General features: G+C 36.9%; 1 protein-coding gene across 3 annotated transcripts in view; it reads right to left on the reverse strand.

Moving 5' to 3' along the window:
• The window catches only part of DDX52 (DExD-box helicase 52), a 28,947-nt gene extending 7,814 nt beyond the window's left edge, over positions 1 to 21,133 (reverse strand). The window contains exons 1-12 of one of the 3 annotated variants that reach the window (XM_074262068.1): positions 20,958 to 21,133; positions 19,877 to 20,093; positions 19,206 to 19,333; positions 15,140 to 15,325; positions 12,978 to 13,121; positions 11,966 to 12,077; positions 11,323 to 11,395; positions 8,832 to 9,035; positions 8,275 to 8,365; positions 3,706 to 3,828; positions 1,887 to 2,037; positions 1,620 to 1,695 (exon numbers count right to left, since the gene is read on the reverse strand). In XM_074262068.1, coding sequence (XP_074118169.1) covers positions 1,620 to 1,695; positions 1,887 to 2,037; positions 3,706 to 3,828; positions 8,275 to 8,365; positions 8,832 to 9,035; positions 11,323 to 11,395; positions 11,966 to 12,077; positions 12,978 to 13,121; positions 15,140 to 15,325; positions 19,206 to 19,333; positions 19,877 to 20,093; positions 20,958 to 21,044 — 1,592 coding nt within the window. In that variant the 5' untranslated portion in view covers positions 21,045 to 21,133. Of the gene's footprint in view, positions 1 to 1,619; positions 1,696 to 1,886; positions 2,038 to 3,705; positions 3,829 to 8,274; positions 8,366 to 8,831; positions 9,036 to 11,322; positions 11,396 to 11,965; positions 12,078 to 12,977; positions 13,122 to 15,139; positions 15,326 to 19,205; positions 19,364 to 19,876; positions 20,094 to 20,957 lie in introns of those variants that run through there. The other 2 variants (XM_074262067.1, XM_074262069.1) reach the window with 2 other exon arrangements.
• Between the last annotated feature and the right edge of the window lie 293 nt (positions 21,134 to 21,426).

Raw genomic sequence — 21,426 nt, forward strand, 5'->3', positions numbered from 1 at the left:
TAACTATAATTTTATTTTTCTTGTTAAAACTAAAAATAAAAGTGTTCTCAGCACAAAATAGGCCAATATGCCGAATATTTTAGGAGCTGAAACAAAGCACAGCTTATTCTTGGCCAAACATTATTAGACAAGCCTGTTTTTAACAGAACCCAGAATTTGGTGATTGTGTGAAAGAGCATTCATTCCTATAAATAAGCTTGCAAAGCTGTTAAAATGACCTGGGTTCAGTGTCCTACTTAATATACTGGCCTAATTGTGTGATTAGCCATGATCTGAGCAAAAAATTTTGAACAAATAATGCTGTGAAAACTCCTGCTAGATAAGACATTTTTGCTAAGCTAATTCTAATCATAAAAAACCGCAAAGTATTCTGCCTATGGCTCCCTACTGGAAAGCTGAAATTGGCTTTTCTTGAAATCTAAGTTACTGATAGCACTATCAGGTACCTTCTATGGATGGACTTCTGATCTAAAGCAATGACCCCCAAAAGATATAGGAATATGGTTCTACCAGGAAATTGATGAAGGACCAAAATACAGTAAAAAAAAAAAAAAAAATTAAGAATATAAATCCTTAGCTTTAAAGATTATGGACTACTATACAATGCTTGTGTAGTTATGCATAATTTCCTGAAGGCAACAAAGTGTCAATGAACCAAGTCTTTTTTTAAAGACAAATTTGGGAATATCAGCATTAGCAGTTCTACAGGACTTTTGTGAAGAAAGGATATCACATAAATGTGAGCTAGTATTACTGTCAAGTTTTGTGCAGAAGTTGTCCTTCCCCCTTCCTCCTCTTTTCTCTGCTTTTCACCTTCAAGCAAACCCAGTTCACATTAAAGCTAGATTTTCCCTGAAACTTCTACATTGCTTAAAATATAAAACCCACAAGGATTCCACTGCCAAAAACATAGCAAAAAACTTTAAAAATTTTCATATTCTGTTTCATGATATCCTCCCAATGACCATATTTTACTTTTTTTCTCTTACAGCTAGCCAGCATTAGTCCTGCTGGCTAGCAGAATGAGAAGACTGAAAGTCAAGAGTAAAAGATTTTAGTTCTAGTTCTATTTTAATTAGATAGTATATGACCTTGGACAAATGGAAATCTCTGAGCCTTGTGGGGATAAATACAGTGAAGGAAATGGACTGGGTGAATTATAAAGTCATTTCTAGTTCTCAGACTCCATGACTTTTAAAGTTCTTTTCTAAAAGAAAAAGAGGTCTTCTAATTAAGCACACTTCCTATCCTGATATTGTAGGGACTGTAATCAAGAGCTGAAAGGACGGCCAAATATAATTTTAATGATGATTACGTACAGTTTGGATTTATAATAGATCAAATGCAGTGCTTCCACAAAGTCCTAAAGGACAAAATAGAAACATTGAACTGTCCATCTTATGACTATCTCCCTTGGGAGATGTTCTGTTGAATTTTTCTATTCCTTGAGTAATATCTGGTAGTTCATTTTGTGGTAAGTAAGCAGATTCTGGACCTAGAAATGATTTTGATTAAAAAATGAAATGCTCAATAAAAATTTGACAGTGAAAACATAAAAATGTTCCTATTTGACATATTTTCAAACTAAAAAACTTGTTGAACCCTATTTTATAGTTTACCTTCGTAATAATGGCTTATCATCCTCAGTAAAGAATGTAACAGCCTTCCCTTTATGTCCTGCTCTTCCAGTTCGACCTAAAAAGTCACAAAGAAAGATTATGGACCAAGCCTTGCTCCAGGTCAGATACAGGAAGTGTTATAATTCATGGATTTCTAGTCATCAAGAGATTAGCATGACCAAAGAGAAGACAGAGTTAGTCACAGTGGATTGAGAATATCTTGAGAGAAAGGATTACTTTCTGTTGAAAAAAGAAAGCCACACTTACCTATCCTATGGATGTATTCCACTGCACTGGTTGGAAAGTCATAGTTGATTACTAAGTTCACACCTTTAAAATCAATTCCTCTTGCTAACAAGGCTGTGCAGATGAGGACCCAGATTTTTCCTGCTCTGAAACTATGGACTGTGTTATCTCTCTGGTAAATAGGAAACAGATTAAATATTAGATGTTAGCTAATCATAGCAGAAACTAGGCATGGACCCACATTTAACACCACATACTAAGATAAGATCAAAATGGATCCAAGATTTAGGCATAAAGAACGAAATCATAAATAAATTGGAGGAACATGGGATGGTTTACCTCTCAGACTTGTGGAGGAGGAAGGAGTTTGTGTCCAAGGGAGAACTAGAGACCATTATTGATCACAAAATAGAAAATTTTGATTACACCAAATTAAAAAGTTTCTGCACAAACAAAACTAATGCAAACAAGATCAGAGGGAAGTAACAAATTGGGAAAACATTTTTACAGTTAAAAGGTTCTGATAAAGGCCTCATCTCCAAAATATACAGAGAATTGACTAATTTATAAGAAATCAAGCCATTCTCCAATTGATAAATGGTCAAAGTATATAAACAGACAATTTTCAGACGATGAAATTAAAACTATTTCCACTCATATGAAAGAGTGTTCCAAATCACTATTGATCAGAGAAATGCAAATTAAGACAATTCTGAGATATCATTACACACCTGTCAGATTGGCTAAGAGGACAGGAACAAATAACGATGAATATTGGAGGAGCTGTGGGAAAACTGGGACACTGATGCATTGTTGGTGGAGTTGTGAAAGAATCCAACCATTCTGCAGAGCAATCTGGAATTATGCCCCAAAAGTTATCAAAATGTGCATACCCTTTGACCCAGCAGTGCTACTACTGGGCTTATATCCCAAGGAAATACTAAAAAAGGGAAAGGGACCTGTTTGTGCCAAAATGTTTGTGGCAGCCCTTTTCATAGTGGCTAGAAGCTGGAAAATGAATGGATGTCCATCAATTGGAGAATGGTTGGGTAAATTATAGTATATGAATGTTATGGAATATTATTCTGTAAGAAATGACCAACTGGAGGAATACAGAGAGGCTTGGAGAGACTTACATCAACTGATGCTGAGTGAAACGAGCAGAACTAGGGGATCATTATACACTTCAACAATGATACTGTATGAGGATGTATTCTGATGGAAGTGGATATCTTCAACATAGAGAAGAGCTAATCCAATTCCAATTGATTAATGATGGACAGAATCAGCTACATCCAGAAAAGGAACACTGGGAAATGAGTGTAAACTGTGAGCATTGGTTTTTTGTTTTGTTTTGTTTTTCTTCCCAGATTATTTTTACCTTCCGAATACAATCCTTCCTTTGCAACAACAACAACAAAATTCGATTCTGCACATATATATTGTACCTAGAATATACTATAAGATATTTAATATGTATGGGAACGCCTGCCATCTAGGGGAGGGGGTGGAGGGAAGGAGGGGAAAAATTCGGAACAGAAGGGAGTACAAGGGATAATGTTGTAAAAAAAAAAAAACACACATACACACACAAAAAAAACAAACCTATGCATATGTACTGTGAAAGAAAATGTTATAATCATAAAAATTAATAATAAATAAATAAATAAATAAATTTAATTGTTCAAGGAAAAAAAAAAAGATGTTAGCTAATCTCCAAATTCTATTTAAGGAATGGAAAAAAAAAATGTAATATCTTAATTCGATATAAAAACCACTTATTTTTAAAAACCCCAGCAAAGATAAAATTCAGAGTTTCTATAGAATACATTGCTCTCACCTGCTGCTGGGTTCTCTCTGCATGAATTACATCCACATTAATACCTTCATAAATAAGTTCGTGGAAAAGTTCTTTAGCTCTTTCAATGGACTGAACAAAAACAAGGACAGGTGGGTGGAAACCCTGAAAGAGAAAAAGGCAAATCAGTATGTACAAGAACACTTCCAATAAGTTTACATTTTTTTTTTTTTTTTTTTTTTGGCCAGGGACAGGGTGAAAGGGAGGCCATTGGGATTAAGTAACTTGCCCAGGGTCACACATCTGGTAAGTATCTGAGGCTACATTTGAACTCTGATCCTGACTCCAGAGCTGCTGCTCTCTCTATTGTGTCACCTAACTGATCCAGTTTTGCTTCAATAAACAAACAAATAAATAAATAAAGTAAAATCTAAAAATATATTTTCCACAGTCAAATCTGTTCAGTTGTTTCTCAGTCATGTCTGACTCTTTGTGAGCCTATTTGGGGTTTTCTTGGCAAAAGGTTGGCCATTTTCTTTTCCAGCTTATTTGAGTGAGGCAAACGGTTAAATAACTTGTCCACGGTGACATTCCTATTAAGTGTCTGAGAACCAGATATGAATTCAGGAAGATGAAGTCTTTGTGATTCTAGATTCAGTGTTCATATGTTCATTTCATATAGCTGCTTATAATCAAGATATAATTTCTTAATATTTCACAATGTGAAACTATCACTATCACACACTTTTAATAATTTGTCAGATCTCCTTTCATTGCCATACTTTTCCAACAAATGGTCCAGTGTGGTCCATTTCTTTACCTCCCATTTTCTTTAAAAACAAAAACAACAAAAAAAAAAAAACTAAAAAACCCATCCTTTTACCTTTATATGGCATCACAGCTGTACCATCACAAAGAAAAGGCCCCAGGAGCCCAGAAATCACTTTGGACAACAGATATTTTATCTTTAAGTCAAGTGGAAAGAGATGCCAGCAAAACTGATTTATTAAAAAAAACTCATTTATAAAACATTGTGGAGAACTATGGCAGCTTACCAATAAGATTATTGCACTAAATAGAAAGACATTGAAATGAAAACAAGGCTAAAGAAGCTTGATATGGGACTCAAAAGAGGTACATCCTAATAATAGCACTTATAGAGAAAATTGGCAGGAGTACAACAAATGAACACAAATAGAGCAAATCTGTCAGTATTTCTTTCAAGATCAAGTTGTATCATAAGTAAAAGTAACCACATTTGGACACTAAAATCAGTTCATAATGTCCTATAAGAAGTAGAAATGCTACTAAAGAAGAGAAAGCTGGCAAGGCTGGGCTAGACCAAGCAAACAGAGAGGAAATTTGTCTTAGAGGCAATATCATTTTGAAATAATTTTTTAGGGAAGGGAAAAATTTATAAAGACTGGAAAGAAAAATCAATACCTCCTTCCCAAAAGGTGATCAAAAATTCCTGAGTGATCTTTTATCTTCCTATCTTTATAAAGTCTTTATTAAGAATGTACAGCAAGAATATCCTTGATGGAAATAAGGCAAGGAAACAGGAATGATTTTCTCAAATGATTCCCTATAGCAAACCACATCATTATAATAATACAAGTGATTGAAGATTCAGAGAATATAGGATCCCACTGTGTATTATATTTTAATAAGCATTTGACTTGGTAGAGGCAATGAAAAGGCTGTCAATAGTCTCTCATTCAAATGTTAAAGTCATACAAGATTCCTTGATAAATATATTCCAGAGAAAACACCACTGTACCATACTTTGATTACTGCCAAATGAGGCATCAAAGAGGGAAATGAACAAAGGTTTTACCCATCCTCACACAAAACATATTACAAGAGCCTCAAAGAGAAGAGGGGCTCCCTGTGGAGGGTGAGGTCTCTCTGGACTTCTTTGTGCAGATGGTGATTATAGTAAGTACCTTAAGTCCCAGAATATCACAGGGATGCCTAAATGACCATGCATATAAATAACTTGTTCATGATCATAAAGCTAGGAGAGGAAGGATTTGAAAACAGGTCTTGTTAATTTCATCTCTCTTTTCACTCTTAATATGCTGCATCTCATTTCTTATATCTGGTATGAGTGCTACAAACAACCAATTATAGTTGGCCTAGAATTGAGCAGGTATTAGGGATTCTGGATTTAATTTGGGAAATTATGCAATTGTGAATCATACTGTGGTCAAGAGGACAACACATGTTGGGAGTAAGCTGCTACAGTGCATTTCCAAAGATGGCCTATCCTCAAGCTAAGATGCTATGATGAATGAATGGCATATTTCTAAGGGAAAAAATCCAGGAAACGTATTTAAACATAAAGGAGATATGGTTATAGAACATGAGCTAAGTAGAAAAGATAGACAGCTTGAGTGCTCTACCGGTACCTCCAAAATGCAAAGGGCAAGAGGACAGCTTCCAGCTTTTGGTTGGATCACTGTGGAGAACTATATAAGAAAATGGGTAAAAATCATACAAAATGAGATCTAGACAGGCTATAACTTATACAGAAGGAGGGAATGTTACACTGATGAGATCAAACATTCACTGAAATACTCAAGGGTTGTATGGTTTGCAAAATACTTTTCTCAAAACAATCCTATGAAGCAAGTTATCATCTATATGACAAAGAAGAGAAAACTGAGCAACTGTTAGGTAAATTGCCCATGACTACAGAGATACTTAGGAGTTTAAAGTGAGATTTGAAACCTCATTTTCTGAATCCAAATCTTACACTCTATCCAGCAGACTACGATACTTTTTTTCAGGTCAATGAAACTGGTGTCTGCCCTTCAAATTAATTCAGTGAACCTTGTGTATTTAAGCTATACTCACTTTCAATATTTATCTTCTGGTCTAATTCTATACTCTTTTTACATGTTTTTCTCCTGCTGAACTGATTTTCCCCTCATATTATCAAATATTCCTTCCATACTGTTGATTTTCACATTTGGACATCTAGTCCCATCTTCTTATTCGCATCCAAGCTCCATTACTATATCTTCAACTGATAAGACCTCTCTATTTCAATTAGTTAACTAAAGCTCCAAACTTGAAGCTTCAAATTAAACTCATTGCCTTCCTCTTGTCAAAATCAGCCTTCCTTCCAATTTCTGTCATTGAAACCAATCATTTTCTTAGTTATATATATCTGACATCAATTGATCGTCTTTGATTCTTCCCTCTTATTCATCCTCTATCCACTAAATTATCAAGACTTGTGCTTACCATGTGTCAGGCATATGCTAAGTGTTTTACAATTATTACTTCAGTAACAATCCTGAGAGGTAGATACTATATATCATTCTCCTTTTACCGATAAGGAAGTTGAGGCAAACAGAGGATTAAGTGATTTGTCCAATGTCACTCAGCTAGTGTCTCTTATAGCCGATCTGATTCACTCAATTTCACTTAGCCAATCAGTTATCAGATCTTACAAATTTTTCCTGAGAATGTGTCTCCATCCAATTAATGTCACTGCAGGTGTCATAATCCTAACCTACATGCCTGAAATACAACAGCTTCCAAATTGTCAGTCTCCTTCCTACTCACCACTGCTAAATTCATCTTTTATAAAAATTCATTTTCACTGTATCACTCCCTTGCTCAAAAATCTTTAATGACTTTCTGTTTACATAAAATTTTGTCTTTAACTCAGTCGACATAAATTTAGCCTTGCCAAATAATACTCTCTATAATCTGAATCCCATCCTCCTCCTTTAGCCTTATTCTCTTACTACTAAATGACACAGCATTTATTAAGCACTTACTACATGAAATATATAATGCAATGCACTCTGCTCTGCAAGATGAGTCTCTATTATCTTCTAAGACACCAGTATAATTACTATTTCTATATGAATAGTAGACACTTAATAAATGTTTATTCCTTTCCCTTCCTCTTATTTAGGCAGTTTCCAAATGGAAAGCTTTCTCCTCTCTTCTGTCTATACTTTCAAGAACCAGATAACTCCAAGAATTTCATCAGTCTCTAGTCCACAATGATTTCCTAGCACCTTCTTTGAACTCCATAGAAGATAATGTTTGCGTCATTCTTTTGGACATGTATGTGGCAGTCATTGTTTGTTGAATGAATGGAAATGGAAAGATCTGCTTAGTAGTAAGCACTCTTGACAAGACCTGGGTGTCTTCTATATAAAAGGTGAAGAAAAACTGATCATGAGACTTCATGTTGCACCAGACTAAGAGTTAGCCAGGAACCCTGGGCTATGGACTCTCCTGTGATGCTTATTAGCACTGGAACTCTAGACATATCTGTATTCTGAGTTAACTTTCCTCTTCAATAAAGTAACAACCCTTGTATATATTTACACACCTTACAGAGTAGCTGGGAGACAGAAATGAGATAATATATGCCAAAGTGATTTCAAAAAGCAAAGTTCTGTAAACAAAATTATTACTTTTGTTATCATCACCTTCTGCACTGCCAAGTTAGGCCCAAAGGACATCTGCCAACAAAACTCGATTACAGAATAGGAAATGACCAAAAATGTTTATGTCTTGAACCTGCTGGGTCCATGGCTTGGTGTCTCTGACCCAGGTAAAAGCAAGAGGCTGTAGAAATACCTTCTTAATTAGATCTCTCATGGCTAGAAGTTTGCCTGTCTCAGATCCAACAAACAGGAGTTCTTGTTCCACAGTCTCTGCCGCAGAATTCCTAAAAACAGAAATTGTTTCTCAGAGAAGAAAGCACAGTCTGAAAGCTAAAAATTTTACTAAACAATTAATTGATGCAAAGTAGCTTTAATGACTACACATCTGTCCTCTGCTCATTCAGGTAATATATCACTAATATGAGTGCATAAAATCAATCTAAATGAAATCTAAAAGGGGAAAACAGGCAAGCAGATCACTGATAATAATATCCATACTGTGGCCCTTTAATTCTTAATTTAGCCATCAAGAAACTAAACTGGCAATAAGCAACCACATTTTCATACCCTGCCACAGAATTAGGAAAAAAACCACACAGATAAATTAATATACAATATCAAAAATCAACCAATATTAAATATAGGACAATATTAAAAAAATAAGCATATCTATCTTTAATTGTAGTTTCCTATATGGCAAAACTGGATTCTTCTTGTTAAAAATAGAGAATGTAGTAGTAGATAAATTACCTTGCTCCAATGGATATAGAAATAACATTGTCCAGATTAAGTTTACACCACTGTTCCACATCATGTGCAAATGTTGCACTGAACATAGCTCTCCTGACCTTGTGGGATGTGCAAGCCAGGAAAATGAAAGCCAGCTGGTCTCTGAAACCAGTCTTTCCATCTTCAAACAATTTGTCAGATTCATCTACCACCAGCCATTCCACACTATGAAATGATAAAACAGACTTTTTGGTTAGTAAGCTGCAATGAAGTCTCTTAATCTCAGTTTCCTCCTCTGTAAAATGGTGATCTTAGACTAGATGACCTCTAAGGTCTCTTTCAGCTAAGTATCTGTGACCTTATGTGTAATATTCTCTTTAAAATGTGATGTTCTCTGTTGAGATTTTCTTGGGGTCTCTGGAGGCAGCCTTCATTTCAGTTCAGTAATTACCACATGAGTAGCCAGGGGTTAAAGTCCAAATCCTTTATTGTCTCCTTCAAAGTCTTATCTCCTTAACTTGGGGCTTGGCTAGCTTTCTTAAAGGCCTTCTGGAATCTTGGTTTTAGTAGAGAAGTGAAGGACAGCCTGCCACCAAAATGGTGTGAGATGGGATGAATTAATCTAAGTCCAAGGGCTTGTTCTTCAGCCTCCAGCCACCACAGAAGTGGATGATGGAATGAATCTGTCTCAGCCTCTGAGAGCTTCTAGTGAACTTGTCCTCTCTGGCCCTGAGAGCTTCTCCTTATATGCCCCACACTGAGTACAAACAAATCATTATATTACTAGGAAATCATTATTTGTTATAGGATTAAATCAATGCTAAATTAGATTTAACCATTGTCTCTTCAATTCCACTTAGTACCTTGTTTCAAGTTCTAGCCCATAACATCTCCTTGTAGGATTAAATCAATGATTACCGAACCATGCTAAATTAGATAACTATTGTCTCTACCAATTCCACTGACTTAGTACCTTGTAAGAATCCTTTGTTTCAAGTTCAGGGTTCTGGCCCATAACACTTATAATTCTTTTGTTTGGGGCCTTAAAAGTGCTTTTTCTCATTTCAGATGGCACTGACATAACCACTCTGAATTTTGATTAGCAACTTCAAGTCTTTATTATGTATCTGTAACCATCAAAATTCTATTTTGTTTTGTCCTGCTGTCAATTCTGTCCTTTATAATTAACATATTATCTAGTGTCTTTAAAAATGGGAGAAGTACCTGCACCTACTACTAAGAGAACAAAGTACATTTGAGGAAAAATCTGACTGAAATAGCTAAGTAGCTTAAAAAGAACTCAGAGGTCATCAGGTCTAAGATTGCCATTTTACAGAGAAGGAAACTGAGATCAAGTGACTTTGTCTAAGGATACATAGGCAGTAAGAGGTGGAGCCAATGAACTGATGCTAAGTGAAATGAGCAGAATCAGGAGATCATTGTACATGGCAACAGCAGGATCATACAATGATCCATTCTGATGGATGTGGTTCTTTTCAGCAATGAGTCGACTCAGGCCAGTTCCAATGATCTTGTGATGAAGCAAGCCATCTACACTCAGAGAGAGGATTTTACAACATAGTATTTTTATTCTTTTGTTGTTGTTTGCTTGAATTTTATTTTCTTTCTCATTTTTTCCCTCTTTTGATCTGAATTTTTTTGTGTGCAACAAGATAAATGTATTTATGTATGCCTATACTGGATTTACATTTTTTTTTTTTTTTAAACCATGTATAACATATATTGGATTAGTTGCCATTTAGGGGAAGGAGTGGGGGGAAGAGAAGGGAAACTGGAACACAAGGTTTTGCAAGGGTCAATGATGAAAAATTATCCTTGCATATGTTTTGAAAAGAAAAAGTTTTAATTAAAAAAAAAAAAAGAAAAGAAAAAAGAGGCAGAGCTAAGATTCAAAGGCATATTTCCTGCCTCTAAATCTAGCAAAATTCCTGATGCATCACACCCAAATCATCAGAGTATTTATTATTTAGTCATGAAGGAAGGACATATGGCACAGGAGAAAGAAGAAGAGATATGGAGTCACAGGACCTGGGTTTAAATCTTAGTTCTGTTACTTTTTACCTATGTGACCCAGGGGCAAGGCCACACCCTTCTCTGAGGCTCAGTTGTTTCTTCTGTAAAACATGGCAGATTGTACTTGATGATTCTGATCTGTTCCAGCTCTAAATCTAAGATTCTTTGAAAAGCAAATCAAAGACTTTCCTGTCTTACATATATCTACTGGGAAGAGAACAAATTTATACTTCAGAATTAGTGGTCTCTCCTGTGACCAGCTAGCTGGGAGCTATTTAGTAACGGGCTCAATGAGATACATTAATGATAATCATAATAATGACAATGAAAAATGATAAAAATAACATCTATACTGAGTGAAAGGAAACAGACAGAAAATTTCAAATGACAGGAAGAATAGCTGAGGATAGAAAATAATCAACTGAAGGAAATAAACAAAATACCAAAAAGTACTCATTAGCAAACTCTGTATACATACTTTTTTAAGTCTATTCCTGGAGGATCTTGTTTCAGCAAATAAATTAGTCGATTCGGAGTAGTCACAAGAATATCTTCAGGAAAAGCAAACAGAATTCAATCTCCTCAAACTAAGAAATTTAACCTCTTTGAAATTTTATGAGATTCTTGAGGGAAAAAACCAAACCCACTACAAAATTAACAAGGCAACAGCCACAAAATTCCTGTTACCTAGTGGACCCCTCACCAAACTAGCTCAATTTGGACACATATACATCAATGTTGATTCCCTAAATTCTATAGCAAGAACATTCTAAGTGGAAAGGACAGATTTGGCTGAGTCTAGAATCTTGATCTTTGATTTCTAGGTCAGTGTTATTCTTAGAAACAAATCAGTTGTCCAAATTGAATGTTGGCCAACTTGATTTACTGTTGTCCAACACTATCAATAAATTTCTTTCTTTCTGCTGAGGCAACTAGGATTAAACTTGCCCAGGGTCACACAGCTAATAAGTGGTAAGTGCCTGAGACCAGATTTGAGCTTATGTTCTCATTATTTCAGGGCAAACCACTCTCCTGCCCATCTAGTTGCCCCCATGATAATCTCTTAAAAGCAATTATTCAAATTCCCTTGCCTACTGCACATCCCCAAATGGATCTCTTACCAAATTTCTTAGATGATTTAGGCCCAAACTTCTTGGCTGCCACAGCTGCCTTGTGTATCATATGTATTCTGAATCCTGTGCCCTCAGAGATTCTTACTAACTCTCGATGAGTCTGAAATAGATAAAGGCAATACTGAGGCACAAAAACAATTATTTCCTTCATCAAAAAATTCCCATCAGTCATATTTTGTGAAACCCTTGGACTACACCCATAATTAATCTAGTAATGAATTTTAGCATTTGGGAATTCAAAGAACATTTCTTCTAGAATCAAAAGCTAGTTCCAATGATTTAGACACAGCACAAAACTAATATTCTACAAACATCTGCATAGTGCTGTGCAGCTTCTAGACTGGAGCAATTTGAGTAGATACTTCGTTTAAACATCAAAAACAGATGGGTGCCCTATACAATCTTGCTTTTTCAAAAGAAGCATAAGTTTCACTTTTGGATGAAAATTTAAAGGTGATTTAAACATTAAGGTTGGTCTTCATCTCAGAGAATCTTTAAAAAAAAAAAAACAAAAAATTCTTCCCCCAGTTATATGTAAAACAATTTTTTTTTCATTATACATGTACATTCACTTTTAAAAAATATTTTCATACGAATCACGTTGGCAGAGAGAAAAAAAAAGAAAAACCACAAGGAAAAAAAATGAGAAAAAAGTGAACATAGCATGTGCTGATTTACATTCAGTCTTCATTATCCTCTCTCCACTTCAGAGAATCTTAAAAGCATTATGGGAAGAGTTACACAGAAAATAAAAACTTGCTTTCACACATTGTGAGTTACTCATATAGAAGAGAAAGCCTTTTAAAGCACAGGGAACACAAAGCTTTGCAGGAATTATGGAGCTAACTATAACTAGCTTGTTCATCTTTGGTCCCTCCCCTCTCTGGCTTCAGTTTCAAACTTCATCGAACAGGAAAGATGGATGAGCTAACAATATATGCTGGATAATCAAAAACAGTCTGTCCATACCCAAGACAGAGGCCAAAGAACAAAGTCCTACCTGGCTAGCAAGTTCTCGTGTGGGTGATATGATCAGTGCTCTGAAGCCTTTATTTGTTGGTTGTTTCAGCTGCATTAAAATAGGAATGCTAAAAGCCAAGGTCTTTCCAGATCCAGTAGGGGCAGAAGCCAATAGTTCACGACCCTAAAAATCAGAGAATACACCAAGTACCATTAAAGTCAGAAAAAAGATTAGCTAATTATTTTTTATCTTTAAGAATAAGTTCAAAAGTCATTTTGATGTGGTCTTCCCTGGTCTGAAGAGATACTTTTCTTCACTCTGAGCTGACAAAACTTCATTAGTGGTGGTAATAGTAGTAAAGATAACAGTAGCTGGCATTTATGTAGAATTTAGCATGGGCCTGACACTATGCTAAGAACTTACAAATGCTATCTAATTATGTTTGTCATCACAGCCCTGGGAGACAGGTGCTGTTACTACCTCCACTTTACAATTGTATTAACTGAGGCAAAACAGAGGTCACATAGCTAGTAGGTGCTAGAGGTGGACATGAAGTCAGGTTGAGGCCCAGTATCTTATTCTTGGTGTCACCTACCTACCTACCTCTCTGTCTCTGGCTTCCGGGTCCCTCTCTCTGCACTTGTACACTCATTCTGTGTCATAAGTATCTGTGTCCACACTAAATTGAAGCTCCTTGAATTCAGGGCCTCCTCTTACCCATCTTTGAATTCCCCTCATTGACCATCAAAGTTCCTTTGTATACAGTAGGCATTCAATAAATGTTTGCTGAATTGAGTGGAAGTTATCTTTCAGAATCTGGTCAAATATTGTCAGCAATCACCAAGAAACAAAATTAAGGTTGTAGATAACACTTTCAATTAGTCGAGTTTTTTGGAAATTTTTTTTTTTTTTAAAGCGGAACCTCATCATCTCTTCTCCAACCTTGCCTCCTCTTACAGTTTGCTTCATCTTGGCATCACTATTCTGTTAGGAAAATCTGTAATTTCACTTTTTGGCTTAAGGCAATTTCTGTTCTCTCAAACATCTGGTTAAGTAACAAATGAGTGGTATTTCTAGCAAAACATCATTGCAAAAGTTAACTTTTGCTAATGGGATAATAAAAGGAGAGAGAATTGAAATAAATATAATCTATAAATCTGAATTTGTCCTTTGATTTAAATTCTTTCTTTTTCTATACATATCTCTACATTTATCATGTTGCACAATAAAATCAGATCAAAAAGAAAAAAATGAGAAAGATAACAAAAAGCAAGCAAATAACAAAAAAGATGAAAAAACTATGTTTGTCAGCCACATTCAGTCATGACTAACTTAAATTTTCTATGCCAAATCTTTTATTATAGCAAAATAATAGAACTGTATAATGATTTCTTTCTTTACTCACCATCTGGTGGAGAATTTAATATATAAGGGGATAAGCAAAAATTAGGAGGCAAAAGGAAAAGAGGAAAGGGCTTGGGTCCTGAATCTGATTAATTCAGAGAGAGCTAAACATACTTTTCATAAAGTCCTTGTAAATGTTAATACTTTAATCATTTGCACTATAAAGAGCATAAAAATATTGTTAAGTGGCATTTTAAAAACACATTTGTTAAGACAACTACAGAACATAAATTATTCATAATGATAATCTCTGGCAATCTCTTGCAGAATACTTTACTCACTTGATACATTGCTGGCAGGAAGATACTAGTAGTCTTTCCATTTTTATAATTGAGGAAATTAGGCATTTGAGGTAGAGTAACTTGCCCAGAGACACAGAACTAGCTAGTTAAGTCCCAAGGCAAAAGTAAAACTCAGCTCTGATTCCAGACCCAACACTCACTAAATCACCTAAGCAAAAATAGTTATTGTGAACTTAAAGGGAAACATGTTATAGCTAAATCCACAGTAACCATCAGAATAAAATTAGCTTTTGTTGTTGTTAGCCATTAATTACCCAAAATTTGAATTGCAGAAAGCTTTAGTTTTTAATAATTAAACAGTAAAGAGTTCAGAAACTGTTAATATTTCTGGAATATTTTCTGAGAGAATGGACATAATAATTACATCCAAACAAAAAAAAAATTTTTTTAGCTGAGATAACTAGAGGTTTCAAGAACAAGAAATAAAAAGTACAATTCTGAGCACAGTTCCAGTTAGCCAAGTTGTACAATCACTAAGCCCAGACAAAGACTCACATGAAGCATGACAGGAATTGCTTGCATTTGGATTGGTGTGGGGGTCTGGAAACCTGCATCTAAGATGTTTTGGAGTAGTCGAGAGTGGATCTTATATTCCTGATCAAGTTGTTGAAATGAAGCAATAGGTTCCGGAAGATCAGTTCCTTGGATGTGAATTTTGTGTTTATTTCGGAAGCAGTTTATCTGGAAAATCAAACCAAATAGTCTCTGTGAACATATACACACTGCTAGTCTCTGTGAACATATACACACTGCAATCGAATTCCTAGTACTGAAGCTCAGACCACATTAAAAGTAAGATCTGAGGTGCTATTGCATATATTGTTAAGCCCTGTAAGGAAAGTAAGTAGGAGATACCCCTCAAGCCCTTCTCAGAAACCAAAGATCACTAGAGAATGGCCAACACTTGTCCATGTCTTCTTATATTTAACCTTTGACTTCATCCTATACAATATCAATGTAAATTCCTGGAGGAAAAATTTAGATCCATCAATCAATAAACCACTATGTGGTGATATAAATATAAAACAGACAATTCCTATGATTTAGGAATATAGATTTGAAATTCAGGTGAGAGATGATGAGAGCTTGAATCACTTTGGCTAGACTATGAAAAACTGTATATATTATTAATACTAAAAAAGACAGACAGTAGTTGGCAACTGACTGGCTATGGGGGAAGGATAAAAAAGAAAAGGTGAAAATAACTCTTAAATTTTGAAGCTGTTACTCAGCTGGAAGAATGATAATAGCCTTAACAGAATTAGGAAAATTAGGAGGAGGGATGAGTATAGGGAGAATGGTAATGAGTTCTCTTTTGGACATGCTGAGATTGAAATGATTCTGAGACATTGAGATGCAAATGTAAAACAAAGTTGGATTTGTGGGTTTGGAGGTCAGAAGAAGAGCGGATTTGTATATCTGGGAGTAGTATGCACAGAAATTATAAATTAATTCATTCGGTCTGATGAGATCACTTACAAAGACTAGAACAAAAAGAAGAGTGGGCCCAAGGAATAGTTCTGGGTCTATCTGTATATGGGGGAGGGTTACATCTGATGTATTTGCAAAGAAGACTAACAGGTAGAAAGAACAGAGTCACAAAGACTCCTGGAAGGGAAATTATCCTGAAGGAGGAAATGGTCAACAGTACTGTCAAATCCTACAGTGAACTATGATGGGGAAATGAGAAAAAGCCACTGAATTTAATAGTAAAAAAATAAAATAATCTTTCAAAGAACAGTGACAAAGAAAGCCAGATTGCAAGGAGTTGACAAATGAATGAGAGATGAAGAAGTAGAGAAAATAAATATAAAGGGCTTTTTCTATGAATTTTTCTGGGAAGAATAGGATACAACATGAAGGGATGATGGGATTAAGTGATCTCTGTTCTCTGAGGTAATACACACAATTTCGGGTTTGCTATGAGTCTTCTTCCTTGTCTAATCCCTGTCAAAATCTAAGGCAATCAAAGAATCACTAAGGAATTTGGTATTTCTGATTTGGCTTTGGTTCTATTCCCCTGGTCCAGGGTAAGGCTATCTCTAGTTACTGGGCCAATAAGGCATGGGTTCTTGGGACATTCTACCCCTTGATGACCTCCTAGGTCACTACTAGAAACAAACCCACTTCTCTATTTATTTCAAACCTATCTTGAAGAAGCTGGAAACCATAGGCAGCAAGGTAGCTGTTCAAAAAAGTCAGATACATAAGGAACAGGTGAAACAAATAATTTTACTAACTTCATTTAATCCTGTTAAAAGTAGCCCCTCTGAATATACTGGATCACTCAGATAAGAATTTAACCCTCTGGTTAATTTCATCATAGGACCACATATTTTAGGGATGAAAGAGGTTTTAGAAGTTATTGAGTTTAATTCCCTTACCTCATTTTAGAGATGAAGAAAGTGAGACTCAGTGAAGTGACTCAAGTAAAATGACTAACCCAGAGTTACACAGCTAATGTCTGAGGTGGGGTTCAAACCCAAGTCCTCTTGACTTTATGCCCAATTTATCTCCATAGATGAAGGAGGCTGCAGAATGAAGGAGAAAGGTAGGTAGGTGACTATGTGACATTGCTCAAGGGCAGTGAATGCTTGGGGGTTATGGTACACAGGAAGGAGACTGTCAGGAAGGGGAGATGTCAGAGCAGAGCACTGGCTGTGTGGGAGGGAGTGGGAAGGAATGGAAGAAAGGATATTAGCTGTAAGGTGGCACTCTAAAACAGCACCTTGCTGTGGAATCAATCAATAAGAATCAAGTGCCTATTATGTGCCAGGCATTGTGCATAATAGGAAAAAAAGGACAGCCCTTGCTTTAAGGAGCATATATTCTTTTGCACATATGGAAGTATACATAAATTTATATAAAATGAAGACAAGGCAATTTCTTTGACAGGGAGGTCACAAGCAGCTGGGGGGGGAAAAAAAGAGGAAAGGCTCCAGAGAATGCGATTTAAAGGAAATAAAGGATTCTAAAAGGCAGAAGGCATGGTAGAGGAGAAGGCATTCCACACATGAGCAATAGCAAAAACACAGAAAGGGAGACAAAAAAGAAGTAAAGCCAGAGTTCAGGAAAGGAAGGTATTACCAAATAAGACAAAAAAAAAACACACTGGAAACCAGGTGGCCAAACCAGAGTTTCTATTTGATCCCAGAGGCAAGAGGAAGAAGCCACTGAGATTCATAGGTAGGGGAATGGTGGAGGCAGACCTGAGATTAGCAGGGGGACTCATAATAGTGGAGACAAAGCAAGAGTTAACAGTTCAGATAAGAGGGGATGAAATAAGGCAGTGGCTATATTAGTGAAGAAAAGGGAACAAACCAGTGCATAAACCCCGAGGAGGTAAAAACAAGACCTGAGAACTGAGGAATGGGCAGTGATGGGCTCTAAGTGTATATTAGAAGACACGTCGATGAACACATTGGAAGCCAAAAGCCAGTAGAGGCCAAATGACAGACTAATAAGGACATGATGTTTATAGTCAAAAGGAGCTCGGCATGAATCTTAGCTCAGCCAATACTACTGATATGGTTTTGAAGGTGTCTCTATCTCTCTGGCCTGGGTTTCTTCATCCATAAAATACCTTCCTGGTACCATCTGAGGGGAAACTGGATTCAAATTCGTTATGTTGATTGCTATTTAATGTGACCCTGGCCAAGACACTGACCTCACTGAGCCTCAGTTTCCCCATCAGACTGAGGAAACTGAATTCAACTGCTTCTGAAGTTCCTTTCACGTCTCCATTCTGTGAGTCTATAACTAGATAACGTCTAAGGTACTTTCAAATATTAAATCTATGATTCTCATAATTTAGTAGTCTAGATTCAACTTTATTCTGTCAAAATATTTTGCAGATATCCTTTTCCCCAAAGTTAAGTGCTAGCAAGGTGTGCCCTGAGCATAGCGTAACAACAATCTTTTGCACTCTGGATGATCTCACCCTCTGGCAAAGTGAATTGTTTTGACAAGCACCAGATTTTCACTTGGAGAACTCCCCTATTTCCCAGGGACTTAAGAGTTAGAAGCAGCTGATCCATCACATCTCTTGACATGCTCGTGATCCTTGTTTATTAGTGTATCCAAGTGAACTAAACCAGGTAATGCACTCCTGTTCCCACCACACTAACTCTAGTCCTGTAACTCGTTGTGAGACAATCAACTTGGAGATCCCACAGAATTAGGGATGCCTGTACTGTCCATGCATGAATGATTATGTCATGGTCCAATTTCTTGTGTATATAAAGTACTGTTGTTGCCCCAGCATATTAAATCCTTGGGGGCGGCAAGAGGGGAGGAGAGGGCTAGGCTTCTACTTACAAGCATTTCCTCACTCTGAAATTAGTTAAATTTCTGCTTCATCTCTGACACACCTGCCTGTAGCCTGCTCTGTTCGGCTTTAGCCATCCCCAGGTTAGAGGCTGGTTCCTATTTGATGACCAAAGAAATTTAAGACCCTAAAAATGATCCAATCTAGTAAAACATAGGGAAACAGTAGTGATAACAATATGAAATCAAGGAAATAATCTCATCATGTTTTTTTGGTTTAAGAAATCAGCCTAACCTTTTGTTTTCGGAGCCGTTCCAATTTCTCTGCAGTTAGTTTATTTTCTTCTTTTCCTTTTTTATTTTTAATCTTGGCTTCCAGTGAAGACATCCATAGTATAGTCTCTTCTTCCTTGTTGGAACCAACTGAAATAGTTTCTAAAATTCAAAAGAGAACTTTAAAAAAAAAAAAAAAAAAGATCTTGGCATAGCATTCATCTTTACCAAATATTAAACTTGCATGTCCATATCCTTTGAAGAATATCCTCTTTAGTTTATGGACATAATAGATGTTCCTTTTGGTGCAGAGATTCTTCACTTTTTGTGTGTCCTGGGTTCTTTGGACCAGAGTGATAAAACTTATGGGTCCCTTCTAAGAATTATGTTTTTAAATAATTTAAGAAAAGGTCACCAGCCCTGAATTCAGGAGGAGCTGAGTTCAAATCTGGTCTCAGACACTTAACACTTCCTAGCTGTGTGACCCTGGGCAAGTCACTTAACCCCAATTGCCTCAGAAAAAAAAAAAAAAAAAAAGGTAAATTTCACTTAGATATTCACTAATTATAAAATAAGACAGAGATGTAACTTCTTCCCCACTCAAGTTCAAGAACTCCCTGAAACCCAACTGCAGTTCCCTTGGTGATTTGTGGATCCCAGGTTAAATTTTAATGCAACAGACATAGTACTCACCAGAAGTCTGTTTTTCCTTTTTCATGTTCCGTTTCCTCTTCCTTTCAATTCTGTTATCCTCTTCACCTGCAGCTTTTTGCTGTGATCTCTCATCTTCCTTGAATAGGGTATTATCCAATGAGGCTTCATTTTCTGCAGGGGCAGGTCTCTTCCTTCCAAAGAAGTTCAGTTCCTCTAATACCTCTGAAGAATCCAAGTCACATTTCCTTTTTCCTAGCTGAGAACCAAATAATTTGAAATGAAATTGACTCTCACTGACTGTTTTCTCCCCAATCAGAACTGGCAGTAAGTTGGGAGACATGCTCAGTATCAACGCCAAGTATTAGAGTATCTACTCTACACAGAAGAGGGATAGATATGGAACTGAATATAAAAAGCAAACACTGTTTTGAAACTCTCAAGGGCTTATCTTTCCGGTTTTCATAAGTAAAACAACTTTGTTATTGCTCCTGACAAAGATTTTATGGATTCATTCCCTTTATTGGTTCCATTCACCAATAGAGGGCTGAAGCTGTCTTATATTTGTCTATTTCAGCACAGTGCCCAGAGTTTGGCACATAAGTACTTCATGAACGCTTTTTCATTCATTCATTCATACTACTCATTGGGCATCTAGCATGTTACCTTGAATTTTGCGCCCCTCCCCCCTTTAATTAGATTGCAAATCCCTTTCAGGATTCAGGTCACTGCTTTCCAGTGTGAAACACTGTGGCCGGGCCCACAGAGACCCTGCACGTAAGGTTTTCTGGCGTGTCAAAGCACAGACATAGTATATCTGAAAGTTCCTAAACACGTGTTCGGCTGCCCGTCTGCGGACACAGACCCACTTCCTTCTAGAAGCCGGTATGGACACGGCTTAGACCAGGGGCAGAACAGTGACACGTGACATCACATAATTAATTGGGAGGAGTAAAGAGGAGAGTCAACGCTCCGCAGCGGGCTCGGGAGAACTTGCGCAGCCGGGCCAAACACGTTCCGGACACAGCTCCGAGGTCCGGCGCAGCGCAAGTGGGCGTGTATCCCGCGGAATTCCAGCCCGTCCTCGCTCCTCTCCCGGCCCCTTCCTCACCCGCACCCTCACCTGGAATCGGGCCGCGTCCGTCTGGAAGCGCCTCAGGTCGAACTTGGCTCCCGCGCCAAGGCGACGAAACAGATCGTGAGCATCCATAGCTACCCGGCAGCCACAGCGGCGGCAGAACTCTGGCGCATTGCCGCCCCTCCCGGCGTGAGGGCAGACGGGAGAGGAAGGGGGCGGAAATGACGAAAAGGGCGGAAGTGACTCAACGATTACGCCATACGACGCAGAGTTTGCCGGCTTGTAGCGAATTGTAGCATCCTCTAAGGGACCGTATATTTAGAATTTAATCTATTTCTAATCTGTTTTTAAAAGAACTTCTGTGTAAATATCGTATGTGTCAGTTTTAAGTCAGTTTCCTGATTTCCAAGAAGCACTAGGCAATGGATACATCATTGCTGTTTAAAATAAATAAACAAACAAATAAAAGAAGCAAGGGGATATTGAGGCCGTCGTTTTTTTTTTTTTTCTTTAA

This window comes from Sminthopsis crassicaudata, chromosome 4, assembly GCF_048593235.1.
Source record: "Sminthopsis crassicaudata isolate SCR6 chromosome 4, ASM4859323v1, whole genome shotgun sequence".
NCBI classification, from domain to species: domain Eukaryota; kingdom Metazoa; phylum Chordata; class Mammalia; order Dasyuromorphia; family Dasyuridae; genus Sminthopsis; species Sminthopsis crassicaudata.